General features: G+C 46.5%; 1 protein-coding gene across 2 annotated transcripts in view; it reads left to right on the top strand.

Moving 5' to 3' along the window:
* Window positions 1-20,561, top strand: part of PACC1 (proton activated chloride channel 1) — a 32,447-nt gene extending 11,886 nt beyond the window's left edge. For both annotated transcript variants that reach the window (XM_077338715.1, XM_077338724.1), the window contains 4 exons: window positions 1,267-1,409; window positions 10,858-11,002; window positions 13,574-13,678; window positions 16,644-20,561. In XM_077338715.1, the coding sequence (XP_077194830.1) occupies window positions 1,267-1,409; window positions 10,858-11,002; window positions 13,574-13,678; window positions 16,644-16,805 (555 nt within the window). In that variant the 3' untranslated portion in view covers window positions 16,806-20,561. The remainder of the gene's footprint in view (window positions 1-1,266; window positions 1,410-10,857; window positions 11,003-13,573; window positions 13,679-16,643) is intronic.
* The last annotated feature ends 563 nt before the right edge of the window (window positions 20,562-21,124 follow it).

Below are 21,124 nucleotides of genomic sequence, written 5' to 3'. Positions count from 1 at the left end.
CATAGTGGTACCATCACCTCCCATGATCTGGATATGATACTCTGTTTGATATAGCCCTAAATCTATTTGCCTTTTAGCCACCAAGTCACACTGCTGACTCATGTTCAATGTATGGTCTTCTAAGAACAGAGCCTGGCTGGGAGACATACTCTTGAGACATACTGGGAAACATATTTCACACTCAGCCCTGCAACTCTTTATGTTACATCCCCATCCTTATTTTGCATAGAAATGGGGGTGGAGCCATGTTTAAAGACAAAAGTATTTAACTTTTACCTGTGGTTAGATCCTTGGAGGTGATGGCAATGGAATTTTAGGTTGCAGAAAGGTGGAACATTTGAAGTGAAGTGAGGATGGTTTAACAGCACCTTTGCTCCCTGCAGAATGTGGTTGTCTACCCCACTATGGACTCTGTTCAGACTAACCCTACAGGTTTTGGTGGAGTTCAAGCTGAACTGGGAAACCCTTATTCCTTCTCTTCAGGGGCAGATTGATTTGCCTGCTACATAGATGGCTGCTGCAAGAACGGACTGGTTATCTGGTATGTCAGCACTGGAGACTCTTTGGACTCAGCTTCAGTGGCCAGCTGTAATACCAGCCCACCTTAGAGAACTGTTATAAGTATTATGAAGTAAACAATGTAGAATGATTTGAACACATCTGATGTACTGAACAAATACTAACTATTATTATTATTCCCTGAAGTTCCATTAGTCAGTCAAGCTGTCTGATTTCCTAAGTGTCAGTAATTCCTATACCCTGATTATGTGAAAAGGCTGGCAACTGACACTCGTTTTGCATTTATTTAACAGAAAAGGGCACTGCATTTTTAAAGGTTTAGGTTTATTAGGGGAGTTGAAGTTATGGTTATTTTAGACCCAAGAAAATGCCTTTGCCCTGATTTGAACTAGCAATAAGCTATTTTGAAAGAGAGCAGGAAAATGTACCTGCAGTAATGGACTTAAATTATGTGGAGAATACTATTGGCTGGATATCAGGGGGAATATTTTCACAGTCAGAGTAGTTCAGCAGTGGAATTGACTGCCTAAGGATGTGGTGAGCTCCTCCTCACTGTCAACCTTCAAGAAGCAGCTGGACAGATGCTTATCCTGGATCTTTTAGGCTTATCCTGCCTTGAGAAGGGGGTTGGACTAGATGGCCTGTTTGGCCCCTTCCAACTCTATGATTCTATAATCTGACTTAGGAGACCAAAATTTCCTTTTGTCAAAGTTTTGCATGTGCCTTCTGTGCTCCTTGTGCTCATAGAAACATGCTGTGATTGTCCAAGGACCTCAAGAAGTGAAGAAACGAGAACTGGTATTCATGCAGTTCCACCTAAATGAGACGGACCAAGATTTCAGCGCCATAGACTACCTTCTCTTTTCCTCTTTCCAGGAATTCCTCATCAGGTATATTCATGTTTCCTGTCTTGTAGAGACACAAAAGCCAGGTTCCCATTTCACACAGCTCCTGACAGTTAGAGCTGTTCCTCAGTGGAACAGGCTTCCTCGAGAGGTAATGTGCTCTTCTCCTTTGAATGTCTTTAGGCAGAGGGCAGCTGGCTATCTGAAAGCAATGCTGATTTGATGACTTGCCATGAACTTAGTCAAATTGTGAGCGGTAATTGTAGAAAGATGAGCCATGTCCCTGTCTGACATGCCCAGGGTAATGCTGATTGCCATGTTGGAGTCAGGAAGGAATTTTCATTCAGGTCAGATTGACCCAAAGACCCTGGAAGTTTTTTTTGCCTTCCTCTGGGATCCCTGGGGGAACAGGGGTGGGCAGTAGCTGAATTTCATGCATTGTGCAGGGAATTGGACTAGATGAGCCTTGGGGGTACCTTCCAGCTCTGTGTTTCCTGTGTGTCCATCCCCAACTGCATCCAGATGAATCTTGCCAGTTCACTAGAACCCAGTGAGCATAACCTGTGTGCATATGGCTGTCCCTTACTGAACTGGGGTGTAAACTGTAATTACCTCTCTGATACACACATTTCCAGCACAAAAAAGGCTCTGAAATCTGCCAAGACGCTGATCTGCCACCTGCAAGCCATGCAGGGCCTTGTATTGGTTTTTGTGTGCTGTTTCACATGCTGTGTGGTGTTGCAGTTTGTGGAGTTAGCACATGTGGAATAGTAGGAATTGTTCTGCAAATACCTGGATTATTGTTCCACTTTGGGGAGGGGCTGTCCTTTTATTCCAGGCTAACTGTCATGCTGTCCCTAAGAATCTTGGAAAGTGTAGCTTAGTGATAGTGCTGAAAATGTTGTGCTAGGGATATCTAGTCCCTCCCTTTCCAAACAGCTGTTCCAGGAAGGCCCTTGGGGAGAGGAAATGGCATTAAGCCATTTTGAGCCTGTGGCAAGGAAACGCCTATTGTTTCCCAGGCTTCCGTTTAATGCTGACTTAGTGTAGCCAGCCATGTGGTTAGCGGATGGTTTTGGATTGTAACTGGAGAGGGGCAGGGGAGCAATCCTTTGATGTGCATGTCCATTCGCACCATAATAAGTAAGCAGCCGATTGCCTTCTCAAGGTGTGTGTATTCATGAAGAAATTCTATCCCTGTAGGAAACTAAGCAGCACACGAAACCTTTTGGCAGGCTGCAAAATGAGCCTTTAACTAAGCATTCTGAGTCAGGTGCCACATCTTAGTGAATTCTAGGGAATTGATTGCTCAGAAGCTTTCCATATAAATGAAGCTTGGTATGAATCATATTTCAGAATCCGCATGCTGCCTTTTTTCGGGGGAGGGGGGGTTTCACATGAGCTGCTGTGGTAACCTATAATTAGCCTGTATGGAAAGGCTTTTCAAAACAGAATGGCTAAGACTGAATAATTAAAAGACCAGCCAGTCTGGTAATGGAGCTAAGAGCTCTTGCAGAGGCAATTGATGGAAGCATTCATTGCTGCATAAATCACATTTCCATCAGGAGCTTCCTTGCATAAGTAGCTTGTCTGGAAACACAAAATTTCCGCTTGGCAGTAATATTTTAAAAAGACTTCCAGATTTTTTTTCCCTATAGTACACAGCTATGACTCAGTTGCTGGTGAGATTTTAATGCATTTCCTCAGGGAAGTGTTTCAGTTACTGGCCTCTGCAAGGCCCTGGATGTGCTTTGCAGGCCTTTGGGAAGCGCTCCCTCCCCCCCCCTCCCGTGGCCGGGCCTCTTACCTGGGGCCCTGCAAGTGGAGTGGTGGAGTCACAGACTGGCTGGCTCTAACAGCCAGGCACATCTGTGAGGCAAGGGGTGAGGGCTGGGTGAGGGAGGGTGGGAGCTGTAGGGGCAGGGCCAATCAGGGTGCAGCTGGCTGCACCTTGATTGGCCCTGGAGAGGCCGGACCGTTCGTCCCCCAAGGCTGTTTCACAATTATTAAGGAGAATGCTGCGGCTGGCGTAGTCTGAGAACTGGGCCAGTGCTTCTGGTGGTATTTTTCCAGTTTATAAAATATTTTTGTCACCTTGCTGGTGACCATGCACTGGTTTGTTATTTAGCAATGGAAAGTGTATACGTCTCTCAGAAAGACCAGTCATGAGGGTTATTTGTTTGTCTTGGAAGTGCGGAAAATTTAGTTCACGTCTGTGGAATAAGTTTGAAAGTTGCAACAGTAATTTCCTGTTGTTGGTGCATTCGTTACATTTTTCTCAATGATGTATCTGCAGAGGCTGATTTTTAGTATAGTCTTTAATACATGGATTCCCAACCAGGGGTCTGTGGACCTCTGTGACCTTTCCCTTCCTGCCTGAATGGAGTCATCCACAAGCTAGGGAACAGGTAATGATGTCACTTCCAGTGACATGTCACTTCCTGGGGATGTGGCAGGCAGGTGTGACTAACTCACATCATTTCTGGGGATTCCTCCATGGTCTAAAGCAGTGGTCCCCAACCTTTATTAGGCTGGGGACCGGCAGGGCATTGGGCCGCGCCCGCAGGGACCGCGCAGGCCACGCCCACGCTTCCGGCCGCGCCCGCGAGCCGCACCCGGCCGCGCCCGCGGATCGGGCCGCGCCCGGCCGCGCCCGCGGGCCGCACCCGCGGATCGGGCCGCGCCCACGAGCCGCGCCCGGCCGCGCCCGCGGGCGCGGCCCGGCCCTGATTCCCTCTCCCCGCCCTCCCGCAGTAAGTAGCTTCCCGGGCTGCAAGCTTGCGGCCTGGGAAGTTTTTTACTGCGGGGGGGAGGGGCGGGGAAGGGGAGCCGCGGCCCGGCGCCATGGCCTTTGCGGCCCGGCGCCGGGCCGCGGCCCGCAGGTTGGGGACCACTGGTCTAAAGGTTGAAAAAGGCTGCCTTAATAGGTGGGAGGCCTGTAGAACACAGGCCCTACATAAACTTTTATATCCACTTGAGTGTGTTGGCAAGTTCAGGGAGAGACACTTGGGGCCAGAAAGACCACTATGCTAACTCAGTATAAGGTAGCTTTATATCTGTGTAAACCTACATGTCTTGTCATAGTTTGCTGTATCAGGACTGTGGTAATAAAAAAAATAGCTTCTATTGGTCTTTAAGGAAAGCTCAGAGCAGGCATCAATAGCTTGATTTGATTTGGTTTGGTTTGGTTTGCTTTGATGGCAATGTTTGTTTGGTTCCTTGTTGATGTCCACAGTTTTTTTAAAGCAGAATCCCAGAGTGGCCCTCATTTAGCAAAATAACTCACCAAAGGTGGTGTATTACAAAAGCCAAGGACAGTGCTCAAAGAGCTTCATATACTCAATCATCTTGGCACTGTTTGCCCTGTTTGCCGAGGCTGTGTGGCCACCTCCGTGCTGCTGCAGAATAGAATCTATGATAGAATAACCTTGTCTAAGGCCATTCATGGAGGTCATGCACTAAACTGCTATTTGAACATCTATACGTCTAAACTAAATTATACCAAACAAAGCTGTTTTATTTCTGGACTAGGGGCAAAGCCCATTGTCTCCAAGAATACAACGGGCGCTAGAGCTTGGCAGTGGGAAGAGAAAGGGGAGGAGTTGTCCAGTCTGTAAGGGCATGGGGTTGAATGTGTGTGTTGTGTGGGAGGTTGTGGTGGCATGGTGGCAAATGAGGGCATGGGTGTGGAGATATGGGTGTCAAGAACCTGTGGTGTGGAATGTTCATTGAGTGTGGGAGAGGACTGAACTTTGGGAATTTTGGCATAGTGGTTACAGATGAGCTTTCCAGAGCCATGTCCTCAGATATGTGAAGGGAAAATCAGACTGGAGACTCTTCTTAGGGGGAGATTACATGGCAACCAATTCCCCCCAGTTCTGCGTCATTTCTCTTCTTATGTGAATTAGGCCACAGACACCGAAATGCCCCTCTGTCCTAATACACATTTGATAGTCACAGTACACAGGTGTCCACCCTGTTCCTTCTTTTCCATTTTTTCACCGTTGATAAAATGTTATGTGCCCACATGCTTCTTTCAGGTTGCTCCTTAGAAGAACGGATTTTTGTACCCTGTTGTTTACTACCCAAAGGAGTCTCAAAGCGGTTTACAAACACCTTTTCCCTTCGTCTCCCCACAATGGTGAACCTGTGAGGTATGTGGGGCTGTGAGAGGTCTGAGAGAACTGGGAATGGGCCGCAGTGACCCAGCAGGCCTCAGGTGTCTCAAAGCATTTTCCAATCGCCTTCCCCTTCTCTCCCCATAGCAGACTCCCCATGAGGGAGGTATGGTAGAGAGCCTCACAGGGAAGCTGGCAATCCTAAGAGGAAGACTCTCTGTGCACAGCAGTCTTGACCTTAGTAAGGTTTTTTATACTGGTTTTCTATTTGCCAGGCCAATGTTGAAAAAAGTCATGTGTCTCCAGCCATTTACTTGTTCACTATTTACAGTTTCAAGCTGTAAATATTTATTTAGATCTTCCTGCACTTTCCAGACTCACAGGACTGATGCTGTACCCCAGTTGCTGGTAAGGGCTGGCCATAGCCTATAGCCCAGGAGGGACACACCTGCACCACTCCCTCCCAACTGCAGGCAAAAATGGCTTCTTTGAAGGCTGGACTGAGGCATTGTACGATTTTGAAGTCCCACCTTCAAACCTCCGGGAATATTTCCAACCCAGGGGTAGCCAACCTCCAGGTGGGGCATGGAGAGCTCCTGGAATTACAGCTCACCTGCAGAGTATAAAGATTAGCTCCCTAGGCAGAAAGGGCGACTTTGGACAGGGTTGTGGTAGAGAAGAAACATTTAAGGCCTACACAGGTGGTTGTTGTTGAATTGAAAGACTTGAGGCCTACTGCACAGGGTTGTTGTGCATATGAAACAGGAGACAAAAGAACCAGTTTAATCTGCAGTGGCCTCAAATCTGCAGAGAGTTGCAAAGAAGAAAGACACATGGCTTGGCTGTGTCTAACCCCCGGCCAGAGCAATATTTTAAGTGAGAAGGGGCTTTTCTGTGGCCTCTCTGTCAGGCAACTGTTTGGCAGAAGGGGAAAGTCCCCCCCCCCTCAAAAGGAAGGCTCTCAGTCTCCCCTGCGTTGCTCTTGGAAAGGCCTCCTTCCCTCAGCCAGGGCCTGTCAGAGGCTCCTTTGCAGCAGGCAAGGAAGGGGGGAGGGGGATCACTCTGCAGCCTCCAGCCAGCTCTGTCAGGGTTCTGAGGCAATTTGCAGTTGGACATGGCAGTGAGGACAGCCTTGGGGCGAAAAGGGCTGGCACAGCCTGTCCAAGCCTCTGTTCTCATCCCCCTTGGCAGCCCTACTGACCTCCTCTCCCTGCGGTGTTCAGGGGCAGACTGGCAGCGATGTCTCCAGATTGCCACTGGCTGGGCTGACTGGATGGAATTTTGGCCTGTCCTGGTGAGGGGCCAATTGGAAGGCGCTTTGCGCCTTCCGATTGGCCCCGCTGCTTGTCAGTCCAGGGCCAAGTGGCCAATTGTTGCCCCCCCATCCCAGACTGAGCCCACCCCAATACCCCTTACTGTTTATTAAGAGGGAACAGATTGTCAGTTTTAGTTTTTAGATCAGAGTCATAACATTGAACAAAGGGGTGCTTATGTGTCTTGGGTGCACACTCCACAGAAACCACAAAGGCAGTTTTTTCAGACATATTTTTATAACTAGTAAAAAAGCCCATTGTATCCTAAATACAATGGGCGCTAGGAGGCTGGGGCAGAGGAAAAGGTGGCTTACCGGTCGCTGTGTCTTCTGGCTGGTGGCCATTTTCTGGATAGAGGCGGCGTGGATAGAAGCGCCTCTTGCCGCATCAAGCCGCCGGGCAGGGAGCCCCCTGCAGCCGCGCTTTGCGCAGCTGCCGGGGGCTCCCTGGGCGGCGGCCTGACGCTTCGGAGGCGGCGGCTTGAGCAGCGGGTGAGGCGGCAGCTTGACGGCGGAGGCGGCGGCTTGAGCGGCGGGCGAGGCGGCGGCTTGACGGCGGAGGCGGCGGCTTGAGCGGTGGGCGAGGCGGCAGCTTGATGGCCGAGGCAGCGGCTTGACGCGGCGAGAGGCGCTTTGCACCTCTCGCCACATCAAGCCGCTGGCAAGGAAGCAACTGTGAGCCGCGCTTCGCGCGGCTCGCAGTTGCTTCCTTGTGAGTGGGGTGGGAATCGGCTGAGCCAATCGGCAGGCGCGGCCGATGGTCTGTCCAGAGGAAGGGGCCAATCAGCACCCTTCCTCATCCCGGACCAAGCCCGCCCTAACTCCTCCCACACAGCCCTTATGGCTTTATTTAGTCCGCGGCGGCTGTGTTAAGATTGTTTGCTAAGAAGAATAACACACTTTTGCTAGATGGACCAGCATCCCTATCCAAATAACAGATGTACCCAATATTTGAATTTAAAATCATAATGAAGTTTGAGGTTTGTGTGTGTGTGTGTGTGTGTGTGTGTGTGTGTGTGTGTGTGAACACATGCCTTATATTGAATAAGAACCTTGGTCCATCTCAGTCAGTGTGTCTGACTGACAGCAGCTGTCTGGGGTCTCAGGCAGAGGTCTTTCATATCACCTCTTGGAGGGTTTCATCCCATGTTCTCTTACCACATATTCATCAATCCTCATTAAGAGTTCTGGAGAACACTGTTTTACAATGGAGGGTGTTATGCCTTTGTAGGGCATAACATCTTAGAGCCCACATTCCAGAGAAGCCATTTCTACCAGGGGAACTGATCTCTGCAGTCTGGAGATTAGTAGTAGTTACATAGTTTTTGTTTCTAGTGTTTTGTTTTTAGCCCAGATGGCTGCCTGGAACCATTGTTCCCAAGGAATTGTGAGTTTTCTAGTTCCTGTGTTGATAATATAGCACAGTGGTGAGCATTAACAGAAAATGAAGAGTTGGTTTTATATCAGGAGGAGTCTCAAAGCACTGCCAGGACTGTGACTAACCCAAGGTCACCCAGCTGACTGCATGTGGAGGAGTAGGGAATCAAGCTCAGCTTGCCAGATTAGAAGCCACCACTCTTAACCGCCAAGCTCTTAACCACTACACCAATGAAGTCATGGGAGGACTACTCGATTAAAATTCATGCATCCATTAACAGTGTCCAGGGGCTACTTCAGCCTCCCTTACCCTTGTTTAAATCCACTTTCATGAAAACATCATCCAGTCTGTTTTTAAACTGGGCTTGAACAGTAGCCAGCAGCTTTATACCATAAAGGTATTATTTAAGGGGGAAAAGGTCTAGGCTTGGATTAGACATACTGTGTAGACACACCATTCTATTTTTGAGAAACTTGTTCTTGGAGACAGAGCTTGGGTAATGACATGCAATTTAATCCAGCAAATAAAAATGTACAACTGAATTATTCATCATAATTGGCAGCCTCTCCTTTTGAGCTCTGAGGAATACAGAGGCTCTTCTTAGGAGTATGCAACCACATTTGTCCAGCTCCATTGTATCCTGTGGCAGAAATTCAGACTGTCATCTAGTCTCACTCCATTGGATAGTGAAGGCTGGATGGGGCAACCACTTTGGGTGCCCCTAGAATTGGAACCCCTGGTCCAAGCTTCTTGAAACTTGGAGGGTCTTTAGAAAAGAGGGTCATCAAACTACACTGAAAGTTTGGAGCCTCTGAAACCCCTACCATGCAGGCCATTGAGAAGATGGAAATGGGAACTTTAGCAAAGCGGGGAGGGGAGGGGAGGGGAGATCTCTAACATGTAGATGCTACTCTCCAGGCAGGAGATGATGGGAATAAACAGAAATTACAGCTCAAGATTCACACAGAGGAGTTTCCATCACCTCCCCTGGAGAAAGGGATGCTGCATGCCAAAGCAGGGGAGCTATGGCTTCACACCTCAGCAATTCTGGGGTGCCAGTCTCCAGGTGGCACCTGGAGACCCACTGAAATCACATCACACAGCAGAGAGAGAGAGAGAGAGAGAGAGAGAGAGAGAGAGAGAGAGAGAGAGAGAGAGAGAGAGAGAGAGAGAGAGAGATCACTTCATTTCCCTGGAGAGGAGGGGATGCCTGTTTACTGTCTGCTGGCTGGGTATGGTTGCTGCTGCGCTGGACCTTGGAGGATCTATCTTCATGGGGGCTGTTATTATCTGTGATCTGAAGAGCTGGGTTTGATTCCCCACCAGTGTTTGATGTGTGGCCAGGTAGGGGACCTTGTCTAGTTCCTGTCAGAATTGTTCTCATGGAGCAGTTCTGTTAAAGCAATCTTAACTCCACCAATTTCTCAGTGTGTGGGGAGAGTAAGAGAAGGCAATTGTAAGCCACTTTGAGACTCCCTTGGGTAGTGAAAAGTGGGGTATAAAAGACAGCTAGTTTTTCTCTTAACTGTTCTTTTTTGTTGGTGGGGGAGGCTAGAAGGGAGAATCTGTGATGATGGAAGCATAGATTCAGTGCTTAGGCCACCCAGAGCTTTTTCACTGGGGCAATGAGGGTTGGTGCATGTGCTGATCCTGCCCCCCCCCTCTCTCTGCAGCCCTCCCCTGCAGCTCCGGCATACAGTGTCCCTTTTCTCCAGAGGAAATGATGGGAACTGCTCTCTGTGTGAAGAGCTGCAATTCCTGTTTATTCCCATCATCCCCTGCCTGAAGGGTGGCATCTGCATGCTAGACCTGAGAGTGAGAGAGAGCCCCCTCCCTGTTATGGCAATTTTCAGGGTTTTGCCATCTCCATGGCCTTGGAGGTGGGGTGGGGTGTGAATTAGAGGCTCCAAACTTTCAGAGTAGTTTTAGGAGCCTCTTCTCTGACCCCCTCCCCAAGTTTCAAGAAGATTAGACCAGGGGGTCCAATTCTAGGGACTCCCCATCCTTCCTCCATTATATCCAATGATGAGAAAAAATAAACTCTGTTCTGATCATACATTCTCACTATTAGAAATAATGGCCTTTTATGTCCTATGGCGAGAATTGAAGATCAGAATAGACAGTCTATTTTTTCTCATAATTGGATATAATGGAGGTTGGGTGGGGCACCCTCTTTGGGAGTCCCTAGAACTGCCCCCCCCCAGTCCAATCTTTTTGAAACTTGGGGCAGTCAGAGAAGAGGCTCCTGAAGCTACCCTGAAAGTTTGGAGCCTCTAACTCAACACTCCCCTCCTCCCGGCCACAGGAAGGACAGTAACCTGAAAATTCCCATTAAAGTCAATGGTGCTGTTGACTCTAATGGCTGAATTGCTTCGGTGATGTCCAAAGAAATTTAGCCAAGTCTGGATCCAAATCAGTTGATTTGGATGGCCCTTAAACAGTCCAAATTGGGTTCTTCCTAACCCGAAACAGTCTGAAATTGGTGTGCGCATGCCTAGTCCTTGCAGTGAAGGAGAGGATTGTGTATGCTTCACGGTCTTGGGCTTAAGCAAGCATGTACTATGTGGAAACTCAGGCCTGTGGAACCTTGCTGTATTACTCTTCTCTCCCCCCCCCCTCCCAAGGCAATGAGTCTTATCTGGCAAAGTGTATTTGACTTTTTCCTTTGCCTCTCCTCCACTGCAGTCCAAACAAGTCAGAATTTATGAAGAGGTGTGAAAGCTCCTACTCCAGCTGGAAATTCTCTGGTGGTTTTCGAACCTGGGTCAAAATGTCTTTGGTGAAAACAAAAGAAGAAGATGGCAGGGAGACGGTTGAATTCAGACAGGAGGTAAAAAGGCCTAATGTCACTTCTTGGCTGTCTCTGGCAACGAGAATATCTGTCATTGTTTGCCCAACCAGTGGACTGCCCTTGCTGCAACCATGCCTTTCTAAGGGAAGAGTTCTGAAGGCTTATAATGTTGGTTAAAGGGCATAGAGGACAACTTGAGGTGCCAACTCCTGGGAAACTCTAGGAAACTGGGAAATTCCTAGAAATTTGGGAGTGGAGCTCAGGGAGAGTAGGGTGAAGGGAGGGCCTTTGGGGGGATATAATGCCATAGAACCCAGCCTTCCTCCAGAGGAACTTATCTGTGAAGTCTGAAGGAGCTCTGGCTCATTGACAGAGCATCTCCTTGGCATGTAGAAGGTCCCAGGTTCATTCCAGTTAAAAGATCTGGCAGTAAATGATGTGAAAGACCTCCGCTTGAGACCCTGGAGAGCCATTACCAGTCTGAGTAGACAGTACTGAGTTTGATGGGCCAAAGGTCTGATTCAGTATAAGTTTCATGGGGAGGTCAATTGTAATTCTGGAAGATCTACAGCCCCACCTTGCAGTTGACAAACCCTGAGCACAACTTTATGGTCTCATGATTCTGCGTTTCCCTCCATTCCATTAACATTTCACTTCTCTGAAGAGCAAAAAGCCCATTGCTAGTACTGCAGAGTTTAATTACCCTTGAATGAGAGAGATTAACAATGTTTTTGTCATCTGCTTTCATATAAAATGCATATAAAAGCACATTCCTTTAAAAGAAAAGTCACAGGCAGCTAAACCTGCATCAGATTAACCTAACAAGCAGCTTTACTTGCTTTAGCCAACTCTAGTAAGAACACAGAACTGTAAATTCCTATTGTGGCTGATGTATCTCTGCCTTTCTTGTTAAGGCTGTCTCCAGAACCTGGGAAGAGATTTTCAGCCATTCAGAAATATTCAACCCTTCAAGCCCTGACCATCCTGTTAGTCACATAGAACAATAGTAACAGGTCTGTTTAAACTGGGATGCCAAACTTCTCCCACAGACACAGATCCTTGTGCTTAGTTACTGGTTTAATGAACCCTGCCAGTATCCAGATATTAAACATCACAAGTGAGGTAGAGGAAGTCTCAAAACCCAGGTAAACCTCTTCTGTGAGAGAGGGGGGCTGAGGAGCAGAAGGGCATATTGCATAAGAAAGTAACTCAGAGGTTTTGCGATCTGGCTGTTTGATTTGTCTCTTTGGAGCTGTGTATATGACTGTATAACTTTTGAACTGGAGACATAGGGCCACCTTTGAGACAGAGTTGGGGGCTCCTGGATGCCAGAGCCTCTTCCTGGCAATTGGAAGGCCCATGGCATATTGTCATCACATATGATAGCCTTAAAGTTTTGTAGGCATGGGTCCTGTTGTGCTGGAGGTGAAAGTCTGTGGGTCATAGCAGTGTTAACAGTGACAGGGCCAAGAAGTAAAGCTAATTGTTACTCAGCTTGACGTTTGGAAATGAGACTTGTGCCAGATTAGTGGCATTGGGCAGCTGTGAGCAGCAGGAAACCATTCATTTTGTGTGCACGAGTGCACACTGCCTGCTTTAGAAGTCACATGTGCTCCAATCTGCAGCTGCAGCATACTTGGAAGGAACAGTCAGTCTTTTGGAAGGGCCAGTCTCCACCTGCATCCTTCTTTCCAGAAGTAGCTACCATGTACAGAATATCAGAGGCCAGGAATGCATAAGATGATAATGTCATCCTGAAATAAGAGTCCAAAAAATTACAGAAGGATACACTGTTTTCACGGTGGATTATTGTATTACAGATGATAGATGACAATGTGCCATTCTTTGTGGTGGCATTAAGACTGGTGATGGACCTATTGAAAAGGTTATCTTGTACCAGTAGAAAAGCAGTAAAGATCTGCCATGTAGCTGGTATGATCAAGTAAACGAATTTTGTTCAATAGCAAGAGTTAAAGATAAAACCTTTTCTTAAACATGAAATATTTACCTCGGGTAAAATAGTTGTCCCAGGGTGAGACAGGTTTACCAGATGACAACCTGGAATGGTGTTTTGTATCTTTAACAGCATCCTTCCAACAATTGTTTCCTTGTTCCTTTGTCTGCCCATGCCTCCAGTCTAGGGTACAACAATGTAGAGCTGTCTTCACTGCTGCCAGTCCACACAAGGGGGTAGGGGAAGAAGAAAACAAAGAAGAGGATATGACTGCATTCCTTTGCTTGGCTGAACAGACTTTAAGCCCTAAATAAGTTACACACCACCCACACTTCTTTCCCTCCCTCCAAAAGCCCTTTATAAAGGGACACTAGGAATCCTGTCCCTTACCTTCACATTTCTCCCCACACTTCAAAATGGATGTGTGCACAACCTGTCACTTGTTCCTCCTGCAAGATGCCCTGTATGGTTTGAGGCAATGATGATGGCAAAATATATATTTCCCCTCCCCATTGTCCCTTCTCACCTCTCCTTAGTGCTTTGAAAAAAGAGAACTTTACAATGATCTGCAAGAGTAATTTTTAACCCCTTAAAGGAAATGTATTCTCTGAAACTGGTGCAAGTAATGGCAAATATTCTTCTTACTCTGTTGTTAGATCAGTGTGGTTAACTACATTGAGCGGAGGGCAGAAGCAGGTGGTGACCAACTGTTTTTTGTGGTGTTTGAATGGAAAGATCCTTTTATCCAGGAAATTCAAGATGTGAGTAGACTTTGTGTGCGTGTTGTGCATGGGGCCTTTAAAAAAAGCATAGTAACTAACAAGCACCATGACTACTTGTAGGTGCCAAATTGTTTATTATTATTATTAATTATTATTAGTAGTATTGTTATTATACATTTCTTTTTTGCCCTATCTCTGAAAATTCTGGGCATATTGCATCACAAATATAATCTTTAACACTTAGCTCTATTAATATTTGCGCAGAGGCCTCCTGGGCGGAGCCTTTCTGGCCTCTGCTTCCTGTCCCATGGGCCAATCAGGACACACACAGTGAAGCTGTGTGCATCCTGATTGGCCCAGTCCCGCTCACCCCCGCCCCCAACAAACCCAGCCAAAGCTGCCAAATCAGCGTGTGTGTTCTGCTCCCAGACTGTCTCCTCACAGTTCTTTCAGTTCATTGGAGTCCATTGCCTGGTGAGTTAGCTGCCCCTGGCAGATAACCCTCCCCTCCCTTCAGCCCTGCTGTGAAAGAAGCCTCTAACAGTCCCTAACTGGGGCAAGGGAAGCATTTCCAAGAGCAACCCAGAGGATTCTGTGGGTGTACTTGTGGTTTCCTTTTGAGGGGGGAATCTTTCCCCTTCTGCGTAACAGTTGGCTGACAGGAAGGCCACAGAAAAGCCCCTTCTCAGTTAAAATACTGAGGAAATAATATTCCCTTGAGTTTAGAGCAAATAAAGGGTTGAGATTCTGGTAACCCAAGAGAGAGAAAACTACTTGTAAACCGGTTGTGTGCGGGAGAGCCCTTGTAATTTCAGTTAGAGCTGCCTTTTCCCACTCTTGCTGCTTTTGGCCTTCCTGTAATGCTTGCAATAAAGCCATGTTACAGATTGCCAACAGTGCAGTGTCATCAGCAAAAAAGCCATCCTCCTGGCAGGAGAACCCTTTAATTTACTTTAGTAGCCCAAGGCAGTACAGCTTCTGAAAACCTGCCACTTCAAGAGCTTTGTGGGAAAGCCAGTTGTACATTTTGAATATAACTCTGACCCCTGTTTCTGACCACAAAGGCCATATGCAGCTCTGTTTGTTTTTGACAGAAACATTGAGTTTAGTGTTGTGATCTTGAACATACTTACGAGACAGGTCGATTGCACTGTGAGGAGAATCCACCTGTTTTCTACATGCAGTTTTTAGGTATTTTAGGTTTTGGAGTTCTTTTTAGTTGTTTAACCTGCTCTTCTGTATTTTTTCTAATGATTTTAAAGCAATTTCTAACAACTGACATTCCCTAACTAGTCGGCATAAGTCTGTCAGGGATTATAGCCCCCCTCCCTAGCAATCATTGTACCTTCCCAGACAGAAAGGAGAAAGGATTTCTGATTCATAAGCAGTTAACAATCTTACGTGTAGAACAGACATGAGAAAGTTGAATAGTTTCTTCACATCGGTTTTTAAGATTGAGGATGTATTCCTAAACAAAAATAGAATTTAAATATTGGAGGGATAACTCATTTACCTCTATTCCTTGCTTCCCAAACGAGGCTGCAGCAGCAATCTTGGGAAGACAACCAAAATAGTTGCTTTTCTTTCCTGTAAGCAGAGTGCCTCACAGAGGACATGATACATGGTCTGTACCTACAGTACCTACATGCAGAGTGTACAAGCAAAACATCAGCAGGCAGGCAAACAGGCAGGCAAAGCACCACTGCAGAAAATGGAATAGCAAGTAAGCAAGTAAGCAACCCATCCTCTTCCTCACAAACCAAACCAAGGCCAGAGACAACGCAGTGAGCAACAGAAAGGACAAAGGCCGTGTAGAAAACCCTGTTGGGACATCCTTTGGCAGGAATATCTGCGAGTCCTTCCAGCTGGTTTACAGAGCCAGCGTGGTGTCGTGGTTAAGAGGAGTATCTTCTAATCTGGCTAAACTGGGTTTGATTCCCCACTCCTTCACATGTAGCCAGCTGGGTGAAATTGGGCTGGTCACAGTCCTGTTAGAGTTGTTCTCATAGAGCAGTTTTTTCAGAACTCTCTCAGTCCCACCTACCTCACAGGGTGTCTGTTGTGGGGAGAGGAAGCCACTGAGACATCTTCTGGTAGGGAAAAGCGGCAAATAAGAACTGACTCTTCTTCTATCTACATAACTCCTCTTGTCCCTTGCTGCTGTCATTGTGCAACCACACCGGTCCTTCCCAAAGTTTACAGACTTAGCAATTAAATCTCTCTAAAGGGAATTCATATTTGAGCTGATTAATTTCCAAATGTACATCTCTGCTGTTCTATGCTTATGTATTTGGCCATGCATAAAAACAGGCCAGAAGCCTGATGGTCAGTTCTGTTCTGAGAAGCTCAGCAGTGAATGCATCCCTTGCTGCTGGTTCAGCCCTTTGTAACTCTGGTCTTCAGCAGAGACTGGGAAACAATGCTGGAGACCTTAAAGAAAAAATGGAAAGTCATAGGCATGTTTCATGCATCTAGACTTGCAGATTTGCAGCTTTACAGCTCACTTGTTTCTGTGCTCTCTTTTCAGCAAGGTGGGCAGGCAGAAACAAGGATTTACACACTTCTCCAGAATAAGGATTCACCTGTCTATTTCATATTCAGGCATGTGTGTACATTGGCTGAAGCTCTGACCACATGAAAGAAAAATGGAGCTCTGGTGGGCTCGTTACAAGTACCAGTTTCCCACAATGGGGTATTTTTAGACTTGTGAAGCAGCTTTTAGAGTAGCTGCCACTTCTGCTTTTCCAGTGATAGTGAAGGACAACTATTCCCATCTCCCATGGCACTGGAGCACAGATTGTCTCATTTGGACAAGTGGGACTAAAACTGGTGGGGGTGGGGTTCAGAATGGGAGGAAAAGAACTGTCATTTGAGAAGATTCCTGTATGAAGCCAGTAAACAGACCATCCACTTTGGAACAAAGGTCTGAAATGGTTTACCTATAAGAAATATTTGCATTACAAGTTAAAGCGCTAAAAAATCAAAAGTTGCTTTGTTTCCGTAGATTGTCACTGCAAATCCCTGGAACATGATTGCACTTCTCTGTGGCATCTTCCTGGCTTTATTCAAAGCTGCCGATTTTGCCAAACTGAGTGTGAAATGGATGATAAAAATCCGAAAACGGCATCTCAAGAGAAGAAGTCAAGCCCTGAACCACATAAGCTGAGGACCGTAAGTCCCACTTGGAAAGTTCTGGAATCCACCACTGGAGAATCAAATGACTTGAAAGAAAATCAGCACAGAAACCATTGTCCTGCATTGTCAGGCCTACTTGTTTGGCTGGAGTATCATACCCAAACTCGTGAAGTTTTAGAAAATCAAGTTTGTAAAAACTATCAAGCTCTTTTTAAACATCAACCTTACTAAGCTGAGGTTTGAAGACTTCTGAAATAATGATTAACCCTTTTTTTTTTGCAGAACTTACCATGTAGTATCTACGGACAATTCTTTAGTGGTAAAGCCAAACTACGACTGGTTTCTGACTTAAGATTCCAGCTTATCTTAAAGCTGGCTCTCTCTACCAGGGAACCCTGGGGTAATGGGTTTAATTAATCCTGTGGTTCTGGTTTGGACTCCAGCATTTTCAAGTTAAAATCTCAGGGAGAAAGATACCTTCTTGAAGACCCAAGGGGTTCTTGGCTTCAAGGTATTCTTCAGCTGGAGTGATAGATCATCTGTTGGCCTGATCCAATGTGAGAAAGCTTGTTACAGCTATCTTCCAACATGGCTGTATCAGACATCAGAAGCAGAGATGCTCAAACACTATCTGGTTCGGCTTGCATTTTGTTTTCCAGCAGCAAACAAGTAGCCAGCAGCAAACAGGTTAACAGACTGTTCATTGACACATTTGTGGCTGTTCAGCCTCTTGCTTCACTTTATTCCTCCCCAACAGAGCAGTGCAGTGCAGTGAGTTCTTCATGTAACAGTGGTTACCATCTTCCCCACTGTGCCACTGGAGGATTTTTAAAAATAAAACAGGGTAATTTCTGTTTTACACTAACATTCTACTGTGCTATTGCCACAATCTTTGAAGTCCCATCTTAAAAAAAACCAAAAACAACAACCCTCTTGCACTTTTCATTGCAGACTTCTAAGGGAAGATGTGATGTCTGCACCTTTCTTAAATGGGAAATGGTGGCTTGCCTTGTGGCTACAGCCACGGAAAGTTAAATCTGACAAATGAATGCTGTGTTAAAAAAAATACCACACCTCAGTTGTCATGTAAGTAGTCCTTAGTTAACTGCTACGAATATGTTTGAATCATTTTGCACTTGGCAGTTTTGAAAAACCCAATGTAATCTGTTTAGCTGGCATTTGATGACAACCAAACAGATTGGGTTAAAACTCATATCTTCTTGTCACATACCAACATGGTATATTTGACTGTCAAACTCGTTAGACGCAAGAGTATCACTAATTTATACTACTGAAGGTTTATACTGTTTCAGAAAGGTGAATGGTCAGACCCATTTCTGCAAGACAGAATACTGAAAACACTGGAATTTAAGCAAGCATTCCATTTTGGCTAAAAATGTGTCTGCACAGTGTTTCAATAAATTACATTTATGTGCGGCTTTTTAAAAACTCTTCACTCATTAAATACTGTGTTTGTGATTCTGAGTGCCACACTTGCAGGGTACACTCCAGTTCTGCTATACTGGCAATTTCAGTGAAAGCTACTTCAGAGAAAGCAAAATTTCACCCTTTGAGTTATTAAGCGCCAGATGAACGTATTGCCCTAATTGGTTCCAAAATAATCTAGGCCCTGACAGAGCCAACAAAATTCCCCAGGGCCTGCAATATGGCACTCTTCCACCAGGCCTATAGGTGAGGCCAGGCCAACTAGCACATGACTATGGGCCTCCCCCTGCCTTACCCATTTCATGTGCCTCCTCTCCATGTTCCATCCCCATATTGATGTCCCCCATGCCTGTGAGGGTGTCTGGGATATCCTCCCCCCTGTGCCCGGTGGAAGCTTCCGCAGCAGATGGGATGACACCCCCCCCCCCATCCCTAGCTGGACAGGATAGCTAGGTCAGGGCACAGGCTCAGCTGGGCAAAGAAGCACCTGAGTCAGCATGCCACAGGACTTCCACCCCTGGTGGGCCACAGGCAGGGTGAGTAGTGGCTGGGCCAGCATGCCGCAGGTCCGCTCCCCTTGGTGGCCAGGCTGCATTTGCCGACAAGGCTGCTGGAGTGCAGCGCAACCGCCTCAGGGTGAGCACGCTAGGGGCCGGTCCATTTGGAGCACCCAAATGTGCTAGTCTGGACAGTTCCTTCAATTGCCTGAAAAAGTGTTTTATATGGTAATAATCACCAATCCATGAGAAGCTTCCTGTGTATTTCTAAACAGGATGAAATTGATTTTCCTCAAACCTGGATCCAAACTACGGCTCTCCAGATGTCCAGGGGCTACAACATTATGCTATCCCCCAATCTTGACTGGAACCTATACTGGCGATGGAGAGCTTAGTGTTGAAGAAAAAGTTATTTGTTTTGTTACTACCATGGAGATTGTGATTCCTGGGGGTTAGGGAGACTGTATTTTATGATGTTTTTTAGGATTATATTGTATTTTATGTAATATTTTATTGTGAATGCCTCAAGCCAGCTTGCTGGGAGCGGTGGTATACAAATAAATATAAAATACTCCCACGAGGCTCATGGGAGTTTTAGTCCCTGAACAGCTGGAGAGCCGCAGTTTGGCCACCCCTGAGTAATACAAACTGCCAGTTATTTAAAGCTGACACTGCGGGCTGGCTGTAGCCATGACGTAAATATACAGCTGCAATCACACCAATCTCTTTAATCATGCTGGTTCACTAGAATCTGATCCAGGTACATGTATTTATTTCAATGATAAGAGGTGTGCCTAACCTCACACAGGATCAGGCTGTAGAAAAAGGACTGCTGTAAGAGCATTGTGGTTAAGACTTTTAGGGGGCAGCCTGTGTCACTGCTTGCCTGTACTGGTCCCAGGATCAATCCTCGGCCTCTGTAGTTAAAAGAATCAGATAGCAGACTTCTGCCTGAGACCCTGGAGAGTCACTGCCAGTCAGAGCAGGCAACACAGGCACTGACAGACCAATGGCCTGAGTCGATATAAGGCAGCTTCATGTGCATGTATAAACCATTCATGAAACTGCTTTATAAGAAACTCTAACATACTATGGCTGAAACAGTCCGTCCTGATAGAACTGTTGTGGCTCCAATGCACCCCAAAATATCCGCCACTCACTACAGGAGTGTGAAACAGAATTCTGAACAAAAATATCTTGCATTGAAAGATGTATAGTAGACTTTCCTTTGGACTTGGGCACATTGAAAGCTATGGCTAGTGGCTGGAAATGATGAAATGCATAATAGGGAATGTGTAGTAATGACAAAATTCATGAGATGGTTGTAAAGTACATTAGCTGTGAATTCTGAAATGTCTGAAGTAAGGATTATGGTATTATATATGGAGGATGTCTTGAAAATTATAATGAAGAGGATATTGGGGAGAAATGTTTTCTGTTCTCTATATATAGTAATGTATAATCGGTTTCCTCTTTTTCTTTTGTGTCCCTTTTCTACTATTGTCTTGTTTTTTAATGAAAAAAATAGCGAGTAAACTATAAAAGCTTTCAGGATGCTGTCACTAGGTTAGCCAGTTCTTAATATGGAGACAGTTTTATCTAAATGAAGGATTCTGGCTCTCTGCTACGTTTTGCAGCATTTGCTTTTCCATTTATCAGAAGCAACCAAAGTCAGTATATCTAATTCTCAAAGTGGCCTAATCTGTGGATACATAAAGCCAGAGATTGGTGCTATGAAGTTGTGTCAGAGAACAGATACCCATTATTATAAAACATAGGAACACCATTTCAGTACAGTGATGCAAGTCCCATCCCGAAGAAGAGTCCATTTAAAACAGTGGTCCCCAACCTGCGAGCCGCGGCCCGGTGCCGGGCTGCGAAGGCCATGGCGCCGGGCCGCGGCTCCCTCTCCCCGCCCCCCCGCAGTAAAAAACTTCCCAGGCCGCAAGCTTGCGGCCCGGGAAGCTTCTTACTGCGGGAGGGCGGGGAGAGGGAATCGGAGCTGGGCTGCGCCCATGCGGGCGCAGCCCAGTGTGCGGGCGCGGCCCGATGCGTGAGCGTGGCCCGCAGGGGCGCGGCCCGATGCGTGAGCGTGGCCCGCGCGGGCGCAGGCCGCGCCCCAATGCCCTGCCGGTCCCCAACCTCAGAAAGGTTGGGGACCACTGATTTAAAACATCAACTGACTTATGTCCAATCAATTTGTCATTTTATCCTCTTCAGTTTGACAGACCATGGCTTGGAATTCAGTGGAATAAGTGGAAACATAAAAGGATTTAGTGGAGTTCTGCTTGTACAAAATCTGGTGCCACACCTTGCTTGGTTGCACAATATTTTGTGCAAGTGACTAGTGTAGTTTCTTGCACTTCTGCTTGTAAAGGCCTGTAAACACTGGCTGCATCCCAATGTT

This window comes from Paroedura picta, chromosome 1 (genome assembly GCF_049243985.1).
Source record: "Paroedura picta isolate Pp20150507F chromosome 1, Ppicta_v3.0, whole genome shotgun sequence".
Lineage (NCBI taxonomy): Eukaryota > Metazoa > Chordata > Lepidosauria > Squamata > Gekkonidae > Paroedura > Paroedura picta.
The sequence above is the reverse complement of the archived record's forward strand: the minus strand, read 5'-3'. Positions and strand labels throughout refer to the sequence as shown.